General features: G+C 42.2%; 1 protein-coding gene across 1 annotated transcript in view; it reads right to left on the bottom strand.

The window, feature by feature from the left end:
- LOC115139555 (rho-associated protein kinase 2-like) overlaps positions 1–23,586 on the bottom strand; it is an 88,254-nt gene extending 64,668 nt beyond the window's left edge. Inside the window, exons 1-4 of the mRNA XM_029677083.2 lie at positions 23,146–23,586; positions 11,582–11,663; positions 3,212–3,312; positions 925–1,062 (exon numbers count right to left, since the gene is read on the bottom strand). Of these exons, the coding sequence (XP_029532943.2) occupies positions 925–1,062; positions 3,212–3,312; positions 11,582–11,663; positions 23,146–23,244 (420 nt within the window). The 5' untranslated portion in view covers positions 23,245–23,586. The remainder of the gene's footprint in view (positions 1–924; positions 1,063–3,211; positions 3,313–11,581; positions 11,664–23,145) is intronic.
- Positions 23,587–23,849: the final 263 nt, after the last annotated feature.

The raw sequence follows: 23,849 nt of genomic DNA on the forward strand, positions 1-23,849 counted from the left end.
GGGAAGGCTTGAGAACTATAGGGCTTTTCTACCAGTGTCAAGAAGAGACGGAACATTTAGAAAACGCTGACGTCATTTTCAGTTTATAACCTGTGGTAAAATGTGTATGAACTCAGTACTCTCTTGAATTAAAGGCTGTTACTTGACTTTTAAGACCGGGGCTCTGTCCATTCTTATAAAATAAGGGTCATACAAGTCCTTATGAATTGACAGAGTGTTTAATATTGACGTGTGTAATACCCATATCGCATGCAATATTTTGAAACGCCACTCAGCTACGTGTAATGCTCGTTATTAAAGTTTACTCTGTTTATAGTCTCTCTTCTTCTCTCCTCTTGTGGCTGCTTCCAACACACACCAAGCCCCACCCCTGTCAACTAAGCAGTGCAGTTCCTCCTCCTCCTCAGCTAGATTCACTGGAAGTTTTCATGCTGTAATGTTAGGTCAAATGCAGTAAACAGATTGTTACAAACAAGAACGATGCCGATTTACACTTAGCTTCTTAATATACATAATTGTATTTCTATGATTCCAACAGTTCACCCAAGTGTGTTGATCTATATCTCAAGTCAAATCACAATCGCGATATTTGGTATGAAAATCACAATTCTATTTTTGGCTCATATCATGCAGCCCTACATGGAAGGCCACAATAGTTCCTTAACCCTTTATACTTGTGGAAAAAGGCCTATATGGATACAGACAAATTGAAATGTTTATAACAGAAGAAATATAAAAACGCATATGCATGACTATGGTAGCAATTGAAAGAGAACACTTTGGAGATTATGGGGATAGCTCGGTATTTGTATTATGTATCAAGGGTGCCAATCATTTTGGAGATGACTGTAGGTCTGTGTGTGAACTGTAGATGCGTGAAGGTGTGCACATGTTTGCCTATGTGTGACTCTGTCTCCCTTTCACCTGTATGACCCAGGGGCTGTTGGAGAAAGCCATGATGTCTCTCTCCTCCCAGAAGAAGGCAGAGTCCGAGCGCTTGATCATCTCAAACTTGCTCATCTTTTTCATGGCGTACACCTTCTGAGACGCCTTGTGACGGACCTGGAGGGGCGAGTTACATGATGAGTTATGACACACACAAACACGTCACTCCATCAACCCTGTGTCAGCTATAGGACGATTTTAACCCACATTTCAACATCACTGTAAAGCCCTAGCTATTTTGTTGCTTTCTGAAGATCATCATTTATTTCATGCGATTAGTGATTTATTTATGTCTGACATATTGTCAACAAAACAGCATGACAGAATTATTTGTTTCTTTGGGAATATAGATAAAGTGATCTGTGCATTTTAAAGAACAGCATAAACACCTATTTCACTTTTGCATTGCTGCACATGCTGCCACTGTTTTGGTTTTCCAAAAGTTATATTTTTAGAACGAGCAGTGGCCAGCTCACGAGTGCATCAGTGACACAAGAACAGGGAAAATGCAACAGGCACAGATGTGACAAGTGAACAAAATAACATTTAACTGTGAAAATCATGTGATGATTTTCATTCATTACTGCAGTTCCCCCCACCCCCAACAGCAAGCACTGTAATAGCCTTGCAATGCAATCCAAGCGCTGGGCGGCAGGTCAAATGCCCGGAGCTGCTGATGGCATCAGGTAACTGAACAGCTCGTTTTGAACAATGTATTTTTGAAAACAGTGAAATGTACACGAATTAACCCCACTTATGAACATTTTAAACATAACCCTTGAATAATGTAATATATACACTACCGTTAAAACGTTTGGAGTCACTTAGAAATGTCCTTGTTTTTTTAAAGAAAAACTATTTTTTTTGTCTGTATGACAATTGAGTACTCTTTCCACCACTGCTTATTTACATAAGTATTCAGACCCTTTGCTATGAGATTCGAAAATGACCTCAGGTGCATCCTGTTTCCATTGACCATCCTTGAGATGTTTCTACAACTTGATTGGAGTCCACCTCTGGTAAATGCAATTGATTGGACATGATTTGGAAAGGCACACACCTGTCTATATAAAGGTCCCACAATTGACAGTGTATGTCAGAGCAAAAACCAAGTCATGAGGTTGAAGGAATTGTCTATAGAGCTCGGAGTCAGGATTGTGTCGGTGCACAGATCTGGGGAAGGATACCAAAACATTTCTGCATCATAGAAGATCCCCAAAGAACACAGTGGCCTCCATCAATCTTTAATGGAAAAAGTTTGGAACCACCAAGACTCTTCCTCGAGCTGGCCGCCCAGCCACACTGAGCAATTGGAGGAGAAGGGCATTGGTCAGGGAGGTGACCAAGAACCTGATGGTCACTCTGACAGAGCTCCAGAGTTCCTCTGTGGAGATGGGAGAACCTTCCAGAAGAACAACCATCTCTGCAGCACTCAACCAATCAGGCCGTTATGGTAGAGTGGCCAGATGGAAGCCTAAAGAACACATATACCATGAGAAACAAGATGCTCTGGTCTGATGAAACTAAGATTGAACTCTTTAGCCTGAATGCCAAGTGTCATATCTGGAGGAAACGTGGCATCATCCCTACGGTGAAGCATGGTGGTGGCAGCATCATGCTGTGGGGATGTTTTTCAGCGGCAGGTAATGGGAGACTAGTCAGGATCGAGGCCAAGATAAACAGCACAAAGTACAGGTGAAATCCTGACCACTCTGGAGTAGGTTCTAAGACTGGGGCGAAGGTTCACCTTCCAACAGGACAACAACCCTAAGAACACAGCCAAGACATCGCAGGAGTGGCTTCGGGACAAATCTCTGAATGTCCTTGAGTGGCCCAGCCAGACCCTGCACTTGAACCTGATCTAACGTCTCTGGAGAGACCTGAAAATAGCTGTGCAGCAACGCTCCCCAGCCAACTTGACAGAGCTCGAGTGCATATGCAGAGAAGAATGGGAAAAACTCCCCAAGTAGAGTTGTGCCAAGCTTGTAGCGTCATACCCAAGAAGACACAAGGCTGTAATCGCTGCCAAAGGTGCTTTAAAAGTACTGAGTAAAGGGTCTGAATACTTACGGAAATGTGATATTTAATTTTTTCATTTTTAATAAATTAGCAAACATTTCTGAAAACCTGTTTTGCTTTGCCATTAGGAGGTATTGTGTGTAGATTGATGAGGGAGAAAAAAACAAACAGATTCAAATCCATTTTAGAATATGTACTGTATGTCAATGTATCTTTGCCGCGTGCACACACTGAGGGAGTTCCTCACCAGTTGCACCTCTCCATAGGCTCCTCTGCCGATCATCTTCACCCTGTCAAAGTCCTCCAGCTTTACCTGCAGGTCACGCATCTTAACCATGGACTTCTCATCTGCAGGACAGACACAGACGTCAGAGGTCACACGGGATACTATAGCAAAAACAGAGTTCAATTGCATAAGGTTGTGTTCTAAGGCAAAGGCAGGTCAAAGGAGATGATTGTAGACTACAGGAAAAAGAGGACTGAGCACGTCCCCATTCTCATCGACAGGGCTGCAGTGGAGCAGGTTGAGAGTTTCAAGTTCCTTGGTGTCCACATCACCAACAAACTAACATGGTCCAAGCATACCATGACAGTCGTGAAGTGGGCACAACAAAACCTATTTCCCCTCAGGAGACTGAAAAGATTTGGCATGGGTCCTCAGATCCTCAAAAGGTTCTATAGCTGCACCATCACTGCCTGGTATGGCAACTGCTCGGCCTCCGACCACAAGGTACTAGAGAGGGTAGTGTGAACGGCCCAGTAAAGCTTCCTGCAAAGCTTCCTGCCATCCAGGAGCTCTATACCAGGTGGTGTCAGCGGAAGGCCCTAAAAATTGTCATACTCCAGCCACCCTAGTCATAGACTGTTCTCTCTGATACCACACGGCAAGCGCTACCGGATCGCCAAGTCTAGGTCCAATAGACTTCTAAACAGCTTCTACCTCCAAGCCATAAGACTGCTGAACATCTAGTCAAATGGTTACGCAGACTACTCGCATTGCACCCCGCCCCCTCCCTCTCCACACCACTGCCACTCTCTGTTGACATCTATGCATAGTCACTTTAATTAACTCTACCTACATGTACATACTACCTCAACTAACCGGTGCCCCAGCACACTGACTCTGTACCGGCACCCCTTGTATATATTGATATATTGTTATTTTTTTACTGCTGCTCTTTAATTACATGTTACTTTTATCTCTTATCCATATTTTTTAAAACTGCACTGTCGGTTAAGGGCTTGTAAGTAAGCATTTCACTGTAAGGTCTACACCTGTCATTGGAAGGTAAAACTTCGCCCTAGTCTGAGGTCCTGAGCACTCTGGAGCAGGTTTTCATTAAGGATCTCTCTGTACTTAGCTCCGGCCATCTTTCCCTCGATCCCGACTAGTCTCCCTGCTGCTGAAAAACATCCTCAAAGCAATGATGCTGCCACCACCACGATTCACTGTAGGGTTGGTGCAATGTTTCCTCCATACTTGACGCTTGGCATTCAGGTCAAAGAGTTCAATCTTGGTTTCATCAGACCAGAGAATCTTGTTTTTCATGGTCTGAGAGTATTTAGGTGCCTTTTGGCAAACTCCAAGCAAGCTGTCATGTGCCTTTTACTGAAGAGTAGCTTCCATCTGGCCACTCTACCATAATGGCCTGATTGGTGGAGTGCTGCAGAGATGGTTGTGGAAGAATCTCCCATCTCCACAGAGGAACTCTGGAGCTATGTCAGAGTGACCATTGGGTTCTTGGTCACCTCCCTGACCAAGGGCCTTCTCCCCTGATTTTTAAATAATTTTTAGAATAAAGTTGTAACGTAACAAAATGTGAAAAAAGTAAAGGGGTCTGAATACTTTCTGAAGACACTGTACATGTCGAGGTAAGATCATAGAAATGTACAGAGATCGCAACTTTGCATCTGTGCCATTATGTTGTCTGTTACAACATGGTCAGCACCATTGAGGCTATCTGCATTTTAAGTTGTACATTTAAAAAAATTTGTCAAGCCTAATATTGGTGACTTACCGCCCGCCACCTGCAGTCCTAGACGCGTGAACAAAATCTTGTGTGTCATTAATTTATTGCGACCACTGTATGGCGGCCACTGTAACCAATTTGAAGAAGACATTGCTATCTGATTGCTCCCAACCCATTGGAATCCCAACCCAGTTGACTACTTTGAAATGGAGGAAGCCCTTAATGGCAATGTCCATGCAAAAACAGGTTTTTCAAAGTAATGATCTCTATACTGTACATCTCCATAGGTAAGATACAGATAAGGTCAGTAACACTTTAAATTAACTTGCTCTAATAACAGCGTTGTATTACTACAGTAATATGCAGACCACAATTCTCGCGTCGCGTGCGCATGTCACTATTAGTGACACATGACGTGCTGCAAGTCCCACCCCTCCCATCTCCTCATTGGTTTTTAGGAGCGTATACCCACGGGCCATCTCCTCATTGGTTTTTAGGAGCGTATACCCACGGGCCCTCTCCTCATTGGTTTTTAGGAGCGTATACCCACGGGCCATCTCCTCATTGGTTTTTAGGAGCGTATACCCACGGGCCATCTCCTCATTGGTTTTTAGGAGCATATACCCACGGGCCATCTCCAGATTGGTTTTTAGGAGCATATACCCACGGGCCATCTCCTCATTGGTTTTCAGTAGCATATACCCACGGGCCATCTCCTCATTGGTTTTTAGGAGCGTATACCCACGTGGGTTATTGAAAGAAACTGAGGTCCACACTCCAGTCCAGTTTGTAGTGATAATGCACCTTAACGTTGGTTGTCAACCACCATATAAATTCCAAAGAAGAAGAAGCCTGAAGGAGGAGAGATCACTAGAAAGAAACTTGGTTTACCCTTTTATCTGTGGATGAATTGTCAGAGTAGAGGACCTTGTGCATTTCAGGTAAAATAAGAACCCAATGTTCATATCCCAGGACAAATTAGCTAGCAACAGCAAACTAGCTAGCTAATATTGTCATAAATGTTTCATGGTTTTCAACCTGATATTTCAACCCGCGTGTCTTGATCGCGTCTGGTGTGAGTGGACATTATCAACTGGTCTGGTCAGCATGTAAGGGTGATATTATATGGTACTGGTTTCATAATGCTTATTATTGAGAGCAGACCAAGTAATTGGGCATCACTCTAAAGCGGGAAGGTGGAATAAACGAGTCAGGAGTAGGTTTTCTTGATTGAACACAGTTCTCTATTGAGGGCATTTGGTCAACACAAACACTCCAACATAATCAATGAAAATCTCCCAAGGAAAAACATACATCTTCTTCTCCAGATGAAACAGGAACACAATACGATTATCTTTAAACTACAACAAAAGTCACGGGATTGTCACCGTCTTAGTGGTTCTTCATGAACAGCTCCTCTCTCTCGGTGACCATCTCCCAGAGATAGTTTCCCCCCCCTCTCTGCTGGTTCCACACTCTCTCTTATAGAGGAAGGAGAATATGTCATTAGTACCGTCAGCTGTGCTTAATTGCCTCTGGTTACCTTGTCTCCCATGCCTTGTTGGGCTACTATCCATGAGCCCAGCCTGCCCTCTGGTGGTCCTTCCACATTATATAGTGGTCTAATGTGAAATATTGCAAGGCAGGGGTCAATACCGAAACCTGTAACTAAGGATGACAATGGACTGCGATTTTGAACGTAGCCTAGAATTGGGATGGTATAAAGGGATTGGGATGGTATATAGGAGTGGAGGCTCCTCAGAGGAGGACCATCCTCAATGAAATTTCATAAAAATAGTGAAACATTAAAAAGGTTATCCTTTTCAGATACAACAATACTAAATATATTCATATGTCACCAAATAATTGATTAAAATACACTGTTTTGCAATGGTCTATGGTAACTTCAGCAGCACTCTCTGGTCTAGCACCATGGTGTAGCTGGAGGACAGCTAGCTTCCGTTTTCCTCTGGCTACATTTACTTCAATACAAAACCTAGGAGGCTCTTGGCCTCACCCCCTTCCATAGACCTACATGGTAATTATGACCACTTCCGGAGGATGACCTCCAACCAATCAAAGAATTTGTAGTATAAAGTGACATGTTGTCCATCCAATCATAGGATTAGAGAATCAACCTAGTGTGTTGTATCGGGGTTGTACCGCAGAGCATTAAGGGGTGGGGGGGGGTGAAGAGTTCTATGCGTTGAGAAGCTTGGTGAGTTGGTGACCTTATTGGATAGAAATGAAGAGTGGAAAGTGATAGTTGAGCATTTTTAGGATATTATTCCATTCAAATTCGTTTTTTCAAATTACAGCAGACAGAGGTGGTAGATTATAAATAGTTTTCTTGGTTTAAGAACTTTATTCTTGTGTCTAGTTAATGCAATTTATTTCAATTTACCTTGGTGTCTTCAGTACCAGCGCAAGCATGCAGTTTTCACCGACAGAATGGCCAACGCTACAGAAAATGTTGTGAAGTTTCTGTTGAATAACCCCTTTCAGTAAATGGAAAATGTGTGAATTAAAACCGAGGGTTGACCTCTGCCTGAGATCAGTTTCATGTAGAAGGATGAAAAGGTGAGGGCGTTCGTATTGATTGGTATCAAAAGTTAGCTGGGAGCCTTTCATCAACAGGGAGCCTTTCATCAAGCACCCTGTATTGGTGGCCTTGCCTGATTTTTGGAAAGATATGGGCAAAAGGGAGTACAGTGATCTGAAGAACATTGATCATTCAGTTAAATGGCATAACAAAAGCAAGGAGCATATAAATGCCTATATCAGATACAAGCTTCCGGGAAAAAGCCGCAACGATCATGTGGACGAACTTCTGCGTATTCAAACTGTGCAACACAACGAGCAAGTAAGAAGAAACAGGGATGTTGTCAAGTGATTCATCGACACCACTGCATTTTTGGGCATACAAGAATTGTCTTTTAGAGGACACGACGAGAGGGAAAGTTCCACTAACAAGAGCAACTACAAGGAGCTTGTAGAGGTAATGGCACGTTGCGATGCTTTCTTGCTGAACATGGAACTTTTGACTGTCTTTTCTGGGATGTCGAAATCAACAAAGAATGATTTGATAGCTTCCATCTCATCATCCATTACAAGTGAGGTTAAAAAGAGGTTGGCACATTTTTTCGCTCTCAAGTAGGCTTTCCACTTTCCTTCTGTATTTATTTAGCAAAGGTGAAAACTCATAATCACTCCCAACAGACACAAGTAAAAACTAATTACATAAATGTTGCATTTGCCGAGGCTACACCTAAACAGAGATCTGACATGCTGTATGGAATGAAAACGAGATGATTTTTCAGTCTGATCAACTGTAGGCTACTAATAAGAGCAGCTGCATACAGCCTATGCACCCTGCCAATCTGGTCAGTGTAAACAAATTGGTAACGTTATGTATTTATAGTCCATGTGATCAAATTTGACTTATATTCAAACTTGGGCTAGCTAGGCTGCCTATACGTTTGTTTTCAATCCAAAATGATTAATTGAAATGAATCAAATCAACATAATAGTGGTGCATAGGCCTGCATGATGCAAACATGCATGAAGCTCAGCCCTGTGAGTTCTACTGTCAGTTGTGGTCTCTGTGTCGGAGTACAGGAAATCCCCCCTCTTAATCTTGTCTAAATATAATGAATATGAACAAGTACAGTGCCTTCAGAAAGTATTCACACCCCTTGACTTTTTGCACATTTTGTTAGGTTACAGCTTTATTCTAAAATGTTTTAAAATAGTTTTTTTACCCCTCATCAATCTACACACAATACGCCACAATGAGAAATCGAAAACAGGATTTTAGAAATGTTTGCTAATTTATTTAAAAAGAAACTGAAATATGACATTTACATAAGTATTCAGACCCTTTATTCTGTACATTTTTGAAGCACCTTTGGCAGCGATTACAGCATCTAGTCTTATTGGGTATGAAGCTACAAGCTTGGCACACCTTAATTTGGGGAGTTTCTCCCATTCTTCTCTGCAGATCCTCTCAAGCTGTCAGGTTTGATTGGGAGCATTGCTGCACAGGTTACTGTAGAGATGTTCCATCGGGTTCTGGCTGGGCGACTCAAGGACATTCAGAGACTTGTCCCGAAGCCACTCCTGCTTTGTCTTGCCTGTGTGTTTAGGTTCATTGTCCTGGTGGAAAATTAATTTTCATCTCAGTCTGATCTCTCGGTACTTTGCTCTGCCTCAATTCTGAGTAGTTTCCCAGTCCCTGCCGCTGAAAAACATGCCCACAGCATGATGCTGCTACCACCATGCTTCACCGTAGGGATGATACCAGATTTCCACGAGAAATTACACTTGGCATTCAGGCCAAAGAGTTTAATCTTAGTTTCATCAGACCAGAGAATCTTGCTTCTTGTGGTCTAAGAGTCTTAAGGTGCATTTTGGCAAACTCAAAGCGGGCTGTCTGTAACGGTTTTCTTCAGGTGAAGTAGAGGCGGACCAAAATGCAGCGTGGTTTCTTTGATTCATGTTTAATAACAAAAGATAAACACGAACACTACAAAAACAATAAACGTGAGAAAACCTAAAACAGCCCTATCTGGTGCAAAACACAGAGACAGGAAACAATCACCCACAAACACACAGTGAAACCCAGACTACCTAAATATGGTTCCCAATCAGAGACAATGACTAACACCTGCCTCTGATTGAGAACCATATCAGGCCAGACATAGAAATAGACAAACAAGACATCCAACATAGAATGCCCACTCAGATCACACGCTGACCAACCAAAACATAGAAACATACAAAGCAAACTATGGTCAGGGTGTGACACTGTCATGTGCCTTTTACTGAGGAGTGGCTTCCGTCTGGTTCTCTAGCCATTCTAACATAAAGGCCTGATTGGTGGAATGCTGCAGAGATGGTTGTCCTTCTGGAAGGTTCTCCCATCTCCACAGAGGAACTCTAGTGCTCTGTCAGAGTGTCCATCGGGTTCTTGGTCACCTCCCTGAACAAGGCCCTTCTCCTCCGATTGCTCAGTTTAGCCGGGCGGCCAGCTCTAGGAAGAGTATTGATGGTTCCAAAATTCTTCCATTAAAGAATGATGGAGCCCATTGTGTTCTTGGGGACCTTCAATGATGCAGACAGTGTTTGGTACCCTTCCCCAGATCTGTGCCTCGACACAATCCTGTCTCAGAACTCTTCAAGCAATTCATTCGACCTCATGTCTTGATTTTTGGTCTGACATGCATTGTCAACTGTGAGACCTTATATAGACAGGTGGGTGCCTTTCCAAATCATGTCCAATCAATTGAATTTACCACAGGTGGACTCCAATCAAGTTGTAGAAACATCTCAAGGATGATCAATGGAAACAGGATGCACCTGAGCTCAATTTCGAGTTTCATAGCAAAGGGTAATGTATGTGAATAAGGTATTCTGTTTATTATTTTTAATACATTTGTAAAACATTCTAAAAACCTGTTTTTGCTTTGTCATTATGGGGTATTGTGTGTAGATTGCTGAGGATTTGTTTTAAAACTGGTCACATCATAGCCCATAGAAATAATTTTCATAACTGATTAATCACTGTCATACTGTATAGGTTCCAGAGTTTTCCTAGTTAGGTTATCATATAGGGAAAAACTCTAGGCCCCGGGAGGGTAAACATTATGGTGCCACCAGTCTGCTTGCAGTTGTCAGTTATCGTCAGGTATGTGGATGATCAGGGATTCATTCAGGAACGTTTTTTTGTGCTACTTTGATGTGTCAAATGGACGAAATGTGCAGTCGGTGTTTTACTTTGTGATTTCTGAGATGTCTGAGTTCATCTTTATGGAGAAACTTGTTGCCCAAACTTACGATGGCACGATGGCGCAGCTGTAATGGAATGTATCTGCTATTTGGATTCACAGCTAAGTCCTCTCCTGTTCCCTGATTAAGAGGTGATGACCACTCCACTACCATTGTAATCTCTCTCCTGACATGAACTGAAGCCACATCTCATGTGGCACGTTGAATGTTTCCTCTCCAAGCACTGTGAGTACCCCTATACATTTTCTCTCATTACTGCACGTAGAGTCAATCACACATACAAACACAATCACATTATTACACATCAATGATTTTACTCCTTGCTTGGACTAACTCATTCTTATCTCTTTTGTCTAACTGTGTAGTGTATTGTTTTGTTGTTGTTTTTCTCTTCTCAGTTAAATCCTGTCCTGCCCTCAGTGGAAGAGTTGAGCTCTTCTCCTACACCATTCATCCACGATGAGCCTGTTCTGCACTGAAGCCTATGAACACCTCAACCCCTGTCAGTCTTTGACAATTTTATTAACACTCTTTGTCATCTATGTGCGTTTCATGTCTATACTGTGGTTCTCCCATCCTCCTCAATTGTTAAAGTCACCAGCCTCCACTGCAATACAGTGAGCACTAACTTTGTAACAATGCAATCTACCTGTCCTAATTTGAAAAAAAAAAAACATTTTTTAATGTCCATGCTTCAGTTAAGCACAAACACACTCACAACAGTGTCATATGTGCAAATATCAGAAGTCTAAAACAACCAGGAACCTGTCTTCCATTATGTCTGATATGGAAGAAGTCTAGATAATGCAATGCATGATAATCTTATTTATCAACAGCAATTCTATTAGGAAAGCTCTTACATCGGTTTAAGAAGGCGTCTATATTTTTGTTTTTTCGTAGTGCCGGGTAGTCCAGATCCAGGGCCAAGGCATTCATGGACTCCTGGGAAAAGAAGAAAAATACATGTAATACATTTACTGTGTTTGAAATGGTTTTATGTCTTATATACAATTAATCTAAGAATTCAGTTCCCCTGCAAAAAAAATAAAAAAATATGGATAGTTCGGCGATGTTACATATTTAGATATTAGTTCACTTACCTTGAAACATGATGATCTAAATGTTGTCATGACGTTGCCCTGTTGGTGAGGTTTATGACCCCCCATAAATACCTTTCCCCCTTTTCTCTCTCTACTCTACAGGGACGGACTCTTGGAAAGCCCTTTGTTAACATAGAGAGAGTATGGTAACATCAAAAGGTTGGTAATCCAGTTGAAAGCATCCGTTGGTATTTAAAGAATATGATATCAGATCAGTTGTCGTCTGAGACATTATTACTGATGATAGGACGACATAAACTGTATCTTGGAAAGTCTACACATTCTAGTTATCGGATTCACATGGGATTGTTGTGCAATTTAAACGTTTAGATATGAAATTATTTATGAAACGATGAAATGTAATTTTAGTTTTTTAAATTAGAGAATTGTTTTCATAAGTAAAATATGCTCACTCAGTGGCCACGCCCAAGTGAATAGGCATTGGATGGAAATTATGAACCAACCCCTTTTCTACATTTCTATAAGAGCATGAAGGTGACGATCGCCACGCTGGAAGGATGAATTTCGACTTCACCAGCCAGAAAATTGCACGAGCTGAGTATGGCAATTTGGTATGAACTTTGAACTCTTATTCACTAAAGAAGTGATACATGGCCTAGGAAAGGACAGACAATCTCTTCAGAATGACAGGGTACTACAACGTGTCTGTTCTACCACACGACGACAGAGTACAACGTATACCCTCAGAAATATTCTTCAATGGACAAGGCTGTGCAACCCAGCCTTCCATCTTCCACCAATCTATCGAAATGCAGCTCAGAGTAAATATATTTCTTGCATTTTCCTTTTCCGAATGGGTGGTTATTAAGAATACATAAGATTCTGTATTCACGATAGCATAGCTTCATAAGGTCCAATAGAGACCCAATCCTTTTGTTCCTCAGTCTTCCCGCTCTTTCATTCAAACCCAACCCCCCTTCTTTGTGTAACCAGCCGTCATATCGGTTCCATCCACTAGGGACATAATTAGTAATCAATTAGTAATCAATGTATGTAATCAATGTATGATCCATCCTGTGTATATGTAATTCTGTGTGATTATTTAGGTATTTAGTAAATAAATAATTAAACCAAATTTTGTATTGCTGATTTAACTTGTTACCCAGGGTTCGTGAAGATTTTATGACATTCAGATGAGACTGAATAAAGTGACGATTAAGATTACCAGATCTTTAAGAGTTTATTCGGAAGACAACAGCTCTATAAACATTATTCCGTGGTGCCCCGACCTCCTAGTTAATTACATTTACATGACTAGTTTAATCAGGTAATATTAATTACAGAGAGTTGATTTGATAAAATAGCATGTCATATAATTTAATCCATAGTAAAGACAACAATGTAAAATCGCTAAACTATCCCTTTAAGTTTGAAATCTTTTTAACTAAAACTAACTTAACCACACAGGCACTAACAATTAAGCAATGTACTGTATTGGGCTGGGCATGCATTCTAAGTAGTATTCTACTGTCTCATCTCCATCAAACAACCCAACAATAAAACGATACAATAAAATGTACTAATATTAATGGTTAAAAATCAAAACTACTAGGCTAATGAACTCAATATCTTTACCCTCCATCATCCCTTATTGCCCTCCATAGCAGTGTTCTCCCAAATGCAACACAGCTGGGAGAGAAGATGAGTCTGCTAATAGACAGCATAACAAGGATATGACACAATGACTAGTACAGTCGTGGCCAACATTTTTGAGAATGAAACAAATATAAATTTTCACACAGTTTGCTGCTTCAGTGTCTTTAGATATTTTGGTCAGATGTTACTATACAATACTGAAGTATAATTACAAGCATTTCATAAGTGTCAAAGGCTTTTATTGACAATTACATGAAGTTGATGCAAAGAGTCAATATTTGCAGTGTTGATCCTTCATTTTTAAGACCTCTGCAATCTGCCCTGGCACGCTGGCAATTAACTTCTGTGCCACATCCTGACTGATGGCAGCCCATTCTTGCATAATCAATGCTTGGAGTTTGTCAGAATTTGCAGGTTTTTGTTTGTCCACTCGCCTCTTGAAGATTGACCTCAAGTTCTCAATGGGATTAGGGTCTGGGGAGTTTCCTGGCCATGGACCCAAAATATTGATGTTTTGTTCCCCGAGCCACTTAGTTATCAACTTTTGCCTTATGGCAAGGTGCTCCTGGATGGTTGGGAGAAGTTGCTCTCGGAGGATGTGTTGGTACCATTTTTTATTTATGACTGTGTTCTTAGGCAAAATTGTGAGTGAGCCCACTCCCTTGGCTGAGAAGCAACCCCACACACGAATGGTCTCAGGATGCTTTACTGTTGGCATGACACAGGACTGATGGTAGCGCTCACCTTGTCTTCTCCGGACAAGCTTTTTTCCAGGTGCCCCAAACATTCGCAAAAGGGGACTCATCAGAGAAAATGACTTTACCCTAGTCCTCAGCAGTCCAATCCCTGTACCTTTTGCAGAATATCAGTCTGTTCCTGATGTTTTTCCTGGAGAGAAGTGGCTTCTTTACTGCCCTTCTTGACACCAGGCCATCCTCCAAAAGTCTTTGCCTCACTGTGCATGCAGATGCACTCACACCTGCCTGCTGCCCTTCCCGAGCAAGCACTGTACTGGTGTCCCGATCCTGAAGCTGAATCAACTTTAGAAGACAGTCCTGGCGTTTGCTGGACTTTTTTGGGCGCCCTGAAGCGTTCTTCACAACAATTGAACCGCTCTCCTTGAAGTTCTTGATGATCCGATAAATAGTTGATTTAGGTGCAATCTTACTGGCAGCAATATCCTTGCCTGTGAAGCCCTTTTTGTGCAAAGCAATAATGACGGCATGTGTTTCCTTTTAGGTAACCATGATTGACAGAGGAAGAAAAATGATTCCAAGCACCACCCTCCTTTTGAAGCTTCCAGTTTGTTATTTGAACTCAATCAGCTTGACAGAGTGATCTCCAGCCTTGTCTTCCTCACTCACACCTGTGTTAATGAGAGAATCACTGACATGATGTCAGTTGGTCCTTTTGTGGCAGGGCTGAAATGTGGTGGAAATGATTTTGGGGGATTCAGTTCATTTGAATGGCAAAGAGGGACTTTGCAATTAATTGCAATTCATCTGATCACTCTTCATAACATTCTGGCGTATATGCAAATTGCCATCATACAAACTGAGGCAGTAGACTTTGTGAAAATGAATGTTTGTGTCATTCTCAAAACTTTTGGCCACGACTGTAGAGCTCTGCCTCTGATGTACAGGGACTGGGATGGCCTCCCAGAAGGATGGCCTCCTGGTCAAGGTCATTCAACATCATCCTTCTAAAACAAGTCACAGTGATATAAGGCAGACCTCTGCTGTCTAGAAATGGTCTACACTCCACCACACCAAGCTTATAGTATATGGAGAGAGGGTAATCTATAAATACTTTACCTCTACCACACACAAACACGCACTGTAAGGACAGACGCTCAGAGATGAGAAGCAAGTACAGGGAGTGAATATTTAACAAATAACAGACATGAAACAAAACACGGACAGCGTCTCGACAAAGGAAACATGACGACATTAATGCTGACACGGGGATGAAACTGAGGAATAGACATATATATGTAGTCCAGGTGAGTCCAATGAGGCGCTGATGCACTTAACGATGGTGACAGGTGTGCATAATGATGGGCAGCCTGGCCCCCACGAGCGCTACCTGATGTAAAACATTTTACTACGGTGTGCATTACTGAACACAACAACCCTGGTGTCCTCAGCACAGTACATGGCAACAGGACTGAGGGGTTTGACAGGGGAACTAAAAATGTCACTGTAGTCAGTGCCAAACCAGGAATGTGGGGAGGGGGAGGGGTGTTCCCCCCCAATCTAGGGGTCAACTGGTGCTAACTAGGGGGAGGGAGGTGTCCTTGGCATGTGGAACAACTCCTCGATGTGTTCCCGATGATGCCCCATCCCTGATTCTCTGCTGAGTCCACAATATCAAGTGTGCCTAGTGTGGTCTCAATAAAATGATCAAAAGCCTATACTAAAGACTATAGGCCTAGGCTAAGCGGTTCCATATGTGACAGAGATACAAATCTCTGATAGAAATTTAGAAAGAGAGGGAATCTACAGATGGAGCAACTAGGATAGGTTGCTAATACGACTAGGATTGTGCCTTTGGCTTCTGGACAAGGAAAGAAAGTTGATATGAAAAACAATAGAGAGAAATGGCCAATAGAGAGGTAAATGGAAATACATTTGCCAAAATTATAAAATTATTCCCGTCTAAACAGAAAAAAAATAAGTCACCAGAAAGCATGACTTAGCCACAGAAGAATCGAGGATCATTAGCTTATAAAACAAAAATACAAAAATGTAGATTGTTGTCACAAGCTCGTAGGCCTATGCATACTTGGGAAGCCCACAATTTGGGCAGCGCACGTGGCAATAGGTCTAGCTGATTATTGAGTTGTGGCTGTCAGTGAAGAGCATCTAAAATATTATGTGTCTTGAGTATCATTTAAAATGTTGAGACAAGAAGGGGAGGGGTGTGTGGCAAAAGATATAGATGTGTCTCTCTCCAGAAAGGCTAAGCTGTCTCCTGCCAATTGTTGAGCTTTCATTGTTTGAATTGTTTGCACTTTGATTATTTTTGGGATCAATTCCCCGTTACATATGTCACCAGTAGTAAATGTACAGTTAATCCCCGTCATTTGGTTACATTAATTTCTGTTAATGCATGTATTAATTACAGTCAGTCATTCACCGTTCTCATTCTCGGAGTGGAAACGTTGTTTACAGAGTTCACAACCTGCTACACTTGTGAGGAATAAGTTTTGGTTTATTTCTTGACAATCATTTTGCCTGTTGCCTGCATTTGAATTGTGAATGGGAGGCACACTTCAGTTACAAGTTGAGAAATAACAATAGTAGGTCTTTTTAATCATGAACCAAAACTATTTTTAACACGCAATTGAGTTTAGAAGTGTTGCACAATGAATGGGCTTATAAAAGCACATGATTTACTTCAACAACAACCAGATGAAGAGCTACAGGAAAACTCCCTCTAAATAGTCTCTCCATGCTGTGCACGTGTGATAGTTGTGTTGTATAAATAAGATACAGTTGATGTCGGAAGTTTCATACACCTTAGCCAAATACATTTAAACTCAGTTTTACAATTCCTGACATTTATTCCTAGTAAACATTCCCTGTCTTAGGTCAGTTAGGATCACCACTTTATTTTAAGAATGTGAAATGTCAGAATAATAGTAGAGAGAATGATTAATTTGAGCTTTTATTTCTTTCATCACATTCCCAGTGGGTCAGAAGTTTAGTATTTGGTAGCATTGCCTTCGAAATGTTTAACTTGAGTCAAACGTTATGGGGTAGCCTTCCACAAGCTTCCCACAATAAGTGCATTTTGGCCCATTCCTCCTGACAGAGCTGGTGTAACTGATTCAGGTTTGGAGGCCTCCTTGCTCACAGACACTTTTTCAGTTCTTCCCACAAATATTATATAGGGCTGAGGTCAGGGCTTTGTGCTGGCCACTCCAATATCTTGACTTTGTTGTTCTTAAGTCATTTTGCCACAATTTTGGAAGTATGCTTGGGGTCATTGTCCATTTGGAAGACCCATTTGCGACCAAGCTTTAACTTCCTGACTGATGTATTGAGATGTTGCTTCAATATATCCACATCATTTCCCTGCCTCATGATGCCTTTTATTTTGTGAAGTGCACCAGTCCCTCCTGCAGCAAAGCACCCCACAACATGATGCTGCACCCCCGTGCTTCACGGTTGGGATGATGTTCTTCGGCTTGCAAGCCTCCCCCTTTTTCCTCCAAACATAACGATGGTCATTATACCCAAACAGTTCTATTTTTGTTTCATCAGACCAGAGGACATTTCTATATAAAAAAAGTATGATCTTTGTCCCCATGTGCAGTTGCAAACCGTAGTCTGGCTTTTTTATGGCGGTTCTGGAGCAGTGGCTTCTTCCTTGCTGAGCGGCTTTTCAGGTTATGTCGATATAGGACTCGTTTTACTGTGTATATAGATACTTTTGTACCTGTTTCCTCCAGCATCTTCACAAGGTCGTTTTACTGTGTTGTTGTTCTGGGATTGATTTGCACTTTTCGCACCAAAGTACATTAATCTCTAGGACACAGAACGCGTCTCCTTCCTGAGTGGTATTACGGCTGCGTGGTCCCATGGTGTTTACACTTGCGTACTATTGTTTGTACAGATGAACGTGTTACCTTCAGGTGTTTGGAAATTGCTCCCAAGGATGAACCAGACTAGTGGAGGTCTACAATTTTCTTCTGAGGTCTTGGTTTCTTTAGATTTTATCATGATGCCAAGCAAAGAAGCACTGAATTTGAAGGTAGGCCTTGAAATATATCCACAGGCACACCTCCAATTGACTCAAATGATGCCAATTAGCCTATCAGAAGCTTCTAAAGCCATGACATCATTTTCTGGAATTTTCCAAGCTGTTAAAAGGCACAGTCATCTTAGTGTATGTAAACTTCTGACCCACTGGAATTGTGATAGTGTATTATAAATTAAATAATCTGTCTGTAAGCAATTGTTCGAAAAATTACTTGCGTCATTGTCACGTTCTGACCTTTATTTCCTTTGTTTTGTCATTATTTAGTATGGTCAGGCCGTGAGTTGGGGTGGGCAGTCTATGTTTGTTTTTCTATGATTTGGGTATTTCTATGTTTCGGCCTAGTATGGTTCTCAATCAGAGGCAGGTGTCATTAGTTGTCTCTGATTGAGAATCATACTTAGGTAGCCTGGGTTGCACTGTTTGTTTGTGGGTGATTGTCTATGTTGATGGCTTGTTTCAGCGTAGCTCGCATTAGCTTCACGGTTGTTATTTTGTTTACTGTTTTTGTATAGTGTTTCAGTGTTCAGTGTTTTCTTTATTAAAATTCATGATGAACACATATCACGCCGCATTTTGGTCCTCCGATCCTTCTCGCCTCTCCTCTTCAGATGAAGAGGAGGACGACCGTGACAGTCGTCCTATGAGACTCGATATTGAGCTGTCCACTGACTCGATATTGAGCTGTCCACTGGAAACAGGCGCATCCTGTTTCCATTGATCATCCTTGAGATGTTTCTTCGACTTGATTAGACTCCACCTGTGGTAAATTCACTTGATTGGACATGATTTGGAAAGGCACACGCCTGTCTATATAAGGTCCCACAGTTGACAGTGCATATCAGACCACAAAACAAGCCATGAGGTCGAAGGAATCGTCCGTAGACCTAAGAGACAAGACAGTGTCAAGGTACAGATCTGGGGAAGGGTACCAAAAAATGTCTGCATCGTTGAAGATCTCCAAAAAAACATTGGCCCCCATCATTCTTAAATGGAAGACGTTTGGAACCACCAAGAGTCTTCCTCGAGCTGGCCGCCCGGCCAAACTGAGCAATCGAAAGAGAAGGGCCTTGGTCAGGGAAGTGACCAAGAACTCAATGGTCACTGACAGAGCTCCAGAGTTCCTCTGTGGAGATGAGAGAACTTTTCAGAAGGACAACCATCTCGGCATCCCTCCACCAATCAGGCCTTTATGGTAGTGGACAGACGGAAGCCACTCCTCTGTAACAGGCACATGATAGCATGCTTGAAGATTGCCAACAGGCACCTAAAACCATGAGAAAAAAGATTTTCTGGTCTGATGAAACAAAAATGTGAATTTTTGAGACTGAATGCCAAGAGTCACATCTGGAGGAAACCTGGCACCATCCCTACTAATCAGGATCAAGGGTAAGATGACTGGAGCAAAGTATAGAAATCAGGTTCAAGTCCAGGCTCTGGCCGGACCACTCAAGGGAATTCAGAGACTTGTCCCGAAGCCTCTCTTCTGTCGGCTTAGGGTTGTTGTCTTGTTGGAAAGTGAGCCTTTGCCCCAAACTGAGGTCCTGAGTGCTCAGGAGCAGGTTTTCATCAAGGATCTCTCTGTACATTGCTCCGTTCATCTTTCCCTCGGTACTGACTAGTCTCCCGGTCCCTGCCACTGAAAAACATCCCCACAGCATGATGCTGCCACCACCATGCTTCACCGTAGGGATGGTGCCAGTTTTCCTCCAGATGTGACACTTGGCATTCAGGCCAAAGAGTTCAATCTTGGTGGACTTGGAGTTTTACCAAATAGGGCTATTTTCTTTATACCACCCCTACCTTGTCACAACACAACTGAAGGAAAGAAATTCCACAAATTAACTTTTAACAAGGCACACCTGTTAATTGAAATATATTCCAGTTGACTACCTCATGAAGCTGGTTGAGAGAATGCCAAGAGTGTGCAAAGCCGTCAAAGGCAAATGGTGGCTACTTTGAAGAATCTCAAATATTTGTTCAACACCTTTTTGGTTATTACAGGATTCCATGTGTTATTTCATAGTTTTGATGTATTCACTATTAATCCACAATGTAAACTCAGCAAAAAAATAAACTTCCTCTCACTGTCAACTGCGTTTATTTTCAGCAAACTTAACATGTGTAAATATTTGTATGAACATAACGAGAGTCAACAACTGAGACATAAACTGAACAAGGTTCACAGACATGTGACTAACAGAAATGGAATAATGTGTCCCTGAAGAAGGGGGGGCGGGCAAAAACAAAAGTACACTAGATGTATTAAGTACTGCAGTGCATCTCCTCCTCATGGACTGCACCATATTTGCCAGTTCTTGCTGTGAGATGTTGCACCACTCTTCCACCAAGGCACCTGCAAGTTCCTGGACATTTCTGGGGGGGGGGGGGAATGGCCCTAGCCATCATCCTCCGATCCAACAGGTCCCAGACTGTTCTCAATGGGATTAAGATGCGGGCACTCCGCTGGCCATGGCAGAACACTGACATTTCTGTCTTGCGGGAAATCATGCACAGAACGAGCAGTATGGCTGGTGGCATTGTCATGTCAGGATGAGCCCGCAGGAAGGGCAACACATGAGGGAGGAGGATGTCTTCCCTGTAACGCACAGCGTTGAGATTGCCTGCAATGACAACAAGCTCAGTCCGATGATGCTGTGACACACCGCCCCAGACCATGATGGACCCTCCACCTCCAAATCGATCCCGCTCCAGAGTACAGGCCTTGGTGTAACGCTCATTCCTACGACGATAAATGTGAATCCGACCATCGCCCCTGGTGAGACAACACTGCGACTTGTCAGTGAAGAGCACTTTTTGCCAGCCCTGTCTAGTCCAGCGACGGTGGGTTTGTGCCCATAGGCGACGTTGTTGTCAGTGATGTCTGGTGAGGACCTGCTTTACAACAGGCCTACAAGCTCTCAGTCCAGCCTCTCTCAGCCTATTGCGGACAGTCTGAGCACTGATGGAGGGATTGTGCATTCCTGGTGCAACTCGGTAGTTGTTGCCAACCTGTACCTGTCCCACAGGTGTGATGTTCGGATGTACCGATCCTGTGCAGGTGTTGTTACACGTGGTCTACCACTGCGAGGATGATCAGCTGTCCATCCAGTCTCCTTGTAGCGCTGTCTTAGGCATCTCACAGTATGGACATTGCAATTTATTGCCCTGGCCACATCTGCAGTCCTCATGCCTCCTTGCAGCATCCCTAAGGCACCTTCACGCAGATGAGCAGGGCCCTGGGCATCTTTCTTTTGGTTTATTTCAGAGTCAGTAGAAAGGCCTCTTTAGTGACCTAAGTTTTCATAACTGTGACCTTAATTGTCTACCGTCTGTAAGCTGTTAGTGTCTTAATGACCGTTCCACAGGTTCATGTTCATTAATTGTTTATGGTTCATTGAACAAGCATGGGAAACAGTGTTTAAACCCTTTACAATGAAGAAAAGGGTTTAAAAAGGGACGGCTCATTTTTTGCTGAGTTTAGAAAATAGTCAAAATAAAGAAAACCCTTGAATGAGTAGGTCTGTCCAAATGTTTTACTGGTAATGTATGTGTGTATATAAATGATATATAAATCATTTGCATTTATGTTCCGACCCTCGAAATCGTCCCGGCTAAATCTAGGTGATGATCCCTGGGCTAAGGGGTGTGTGCTGAGATTTAGTCAAAGAAATGCACTGATAACAGGCTAGAACAAAAACCAAGTGACTCCCCTATCGCCTTACTTATCAGCTAGCAACGTGCTGCCATGTTTGTTGTTAGTAACATACTGTAGTTTCAATGAGCTCCACCCACAAGGTGGCTTTCAGATAATACCGCAGTGCATTCCTGGATGGCTGCCAGCCAGGTCACACACACAGCAGAGGAGAGGTAGCTGGTCATGGCTACAGAGATCCAGTTTTGGTCAAATTAAAGTCTGATTTTACATTTTGTAGCAGGTTAGGAGAATTTACGCAGCAGGTTATGAGAATTAATGTAGCAGGTTAGGATAATTTGGTTATGGTTAGGAAAAGGGTTAAGGTTAGGATTAGCTCAAATGCGACAACAAACAAAAAAATGTTTGACTTAATTTGACAAAAGCTGGATATCTTCTAGCCATGACCAAGGTAGCTAACTGTCAGGGAGACCAATATGAGTGTTTACTCAGCTCTTGCTCTTATCTAACACCTGAGCCTACTACATGGTGACTTAGCAAATACTCTTTGAGTTGTCTTTACCTGTGTCTCAGATGTGGCCCATAGAGGTAGCCTACACATGATGCAATGCAGCGCTTCCCTTTTTTTGGACGTTTTCACACATAGTTTTTAACTATAGTTTGAATCTGAGTTCGACTATTTTTTGCAATGTATTTTTTTCATTTGGTTCGGTTGGTTTAACTTTGCGAAATGTCAAAATAACCCCAAAAATCCGAAACAAAACCACATGTCCATGCAAGTAATTTGTTCATTGAACAAAAATGCTCACGTTAAATCAATTTATGATTATCATGTCTCGTCACCTCTGTGTCCCAATCTTCATTTTACATTCGCATTGGTCTTCCAACAAGCCGGAACAAACAGCGCAATAGTCACTCTAACTGCGACGTGAATAGGCGTGAATAGGCTATATTGAGTAGCCTATATCTCCGGTATAGCCCGAGTCTCCCCTAATCTCTAAATTCCCTGAATATCCTAAATAAAATTGACAAGTGAATATCACCATTTCATAGGTTATCTGATCAAACGTCCATTCTATAGATAGTTATGATTACTCTGATCAGGGTCCCGTGTGGCTAAATTTGGAGATCAATGAGCTTGCAAAATCAGGGTTGGGGGTTCGATTCCCATGGCGGACCAATACTCAAATGTATGATACTGTAAATTGCTCAGGATAAGATCGTCTGCTAAATGTACACACAAAAAGCAAAGCTACTCTCTTTGACATACGTATTGTTACAACCTTACCAGTAAACTCTCCACGTTTAACGCTGACTTCGGGTCTCTGATCATGAATTCCAACTTTTTCCTTCGGCTGTCTAGCCTTTTCTCCGCTCCCGACGACATGATAACTGTTTAGTGAATCCAGGTTCGTCAATGGTATGTGATAGCAAGCTGAAATGTTCGGACAACAAACTTGTCAATACTTGCCGTGGCCCTTTAAAACGCGGGCGGGCAGCGCTAGAGACAATTCAATATTTTGCTGCCGGTTGGTTGAATGAGCAATAAAAACTGACAGCTCCACTGAACACGCGCTGTTTTGACGGTATAAACGGGTTAATAATTTATTTTCAGTGTTCACTCAACGTATTATTCGACATTAAAGTTGGTTTTCAAATCCTGACAGAATCTCCCCGCGTAGAATTCACTCATTCATTTGGTGGTCTATCATATGAAAGTGTCGACCGCTGTAACCTTATTGAACTCCTGAACTCCGCTCAGCATGACTCAAGTATTATCTTGGTGTAAATGCAAAGTTTTTTCATTGAAAGGAATTCCTACCCTCTTATCTCATTGATTGATTTTACCGTCACAGCTATAACTTTCAATAGTTTTGGAACGCTCATGTGTAGCTCTGTCGACTACCATAAAGCACGGACAAATCCCAATGTCTTTTGGATGTATTTTTTGGGGGTCCTGATTTCGACGTCTGAACCAATCATAGACGTCTA

The sequence above is a fragment of the Oncorhynchus nerka genome, linkage group LG13 (genome assembly GCF_034236695.1).
Source record: "Oncorhynchus nerka isolate Pitt River linkage group LG13, Oner_Uvic_2.0, whole genome shotgun sequence".
Lineage (NCBI taxonomy): Eukaryota > Metazoa > Chordata > Actinopteri > Salmoniformes > Salmonidae > Oncorhynchus > Oncorhynchus nerka.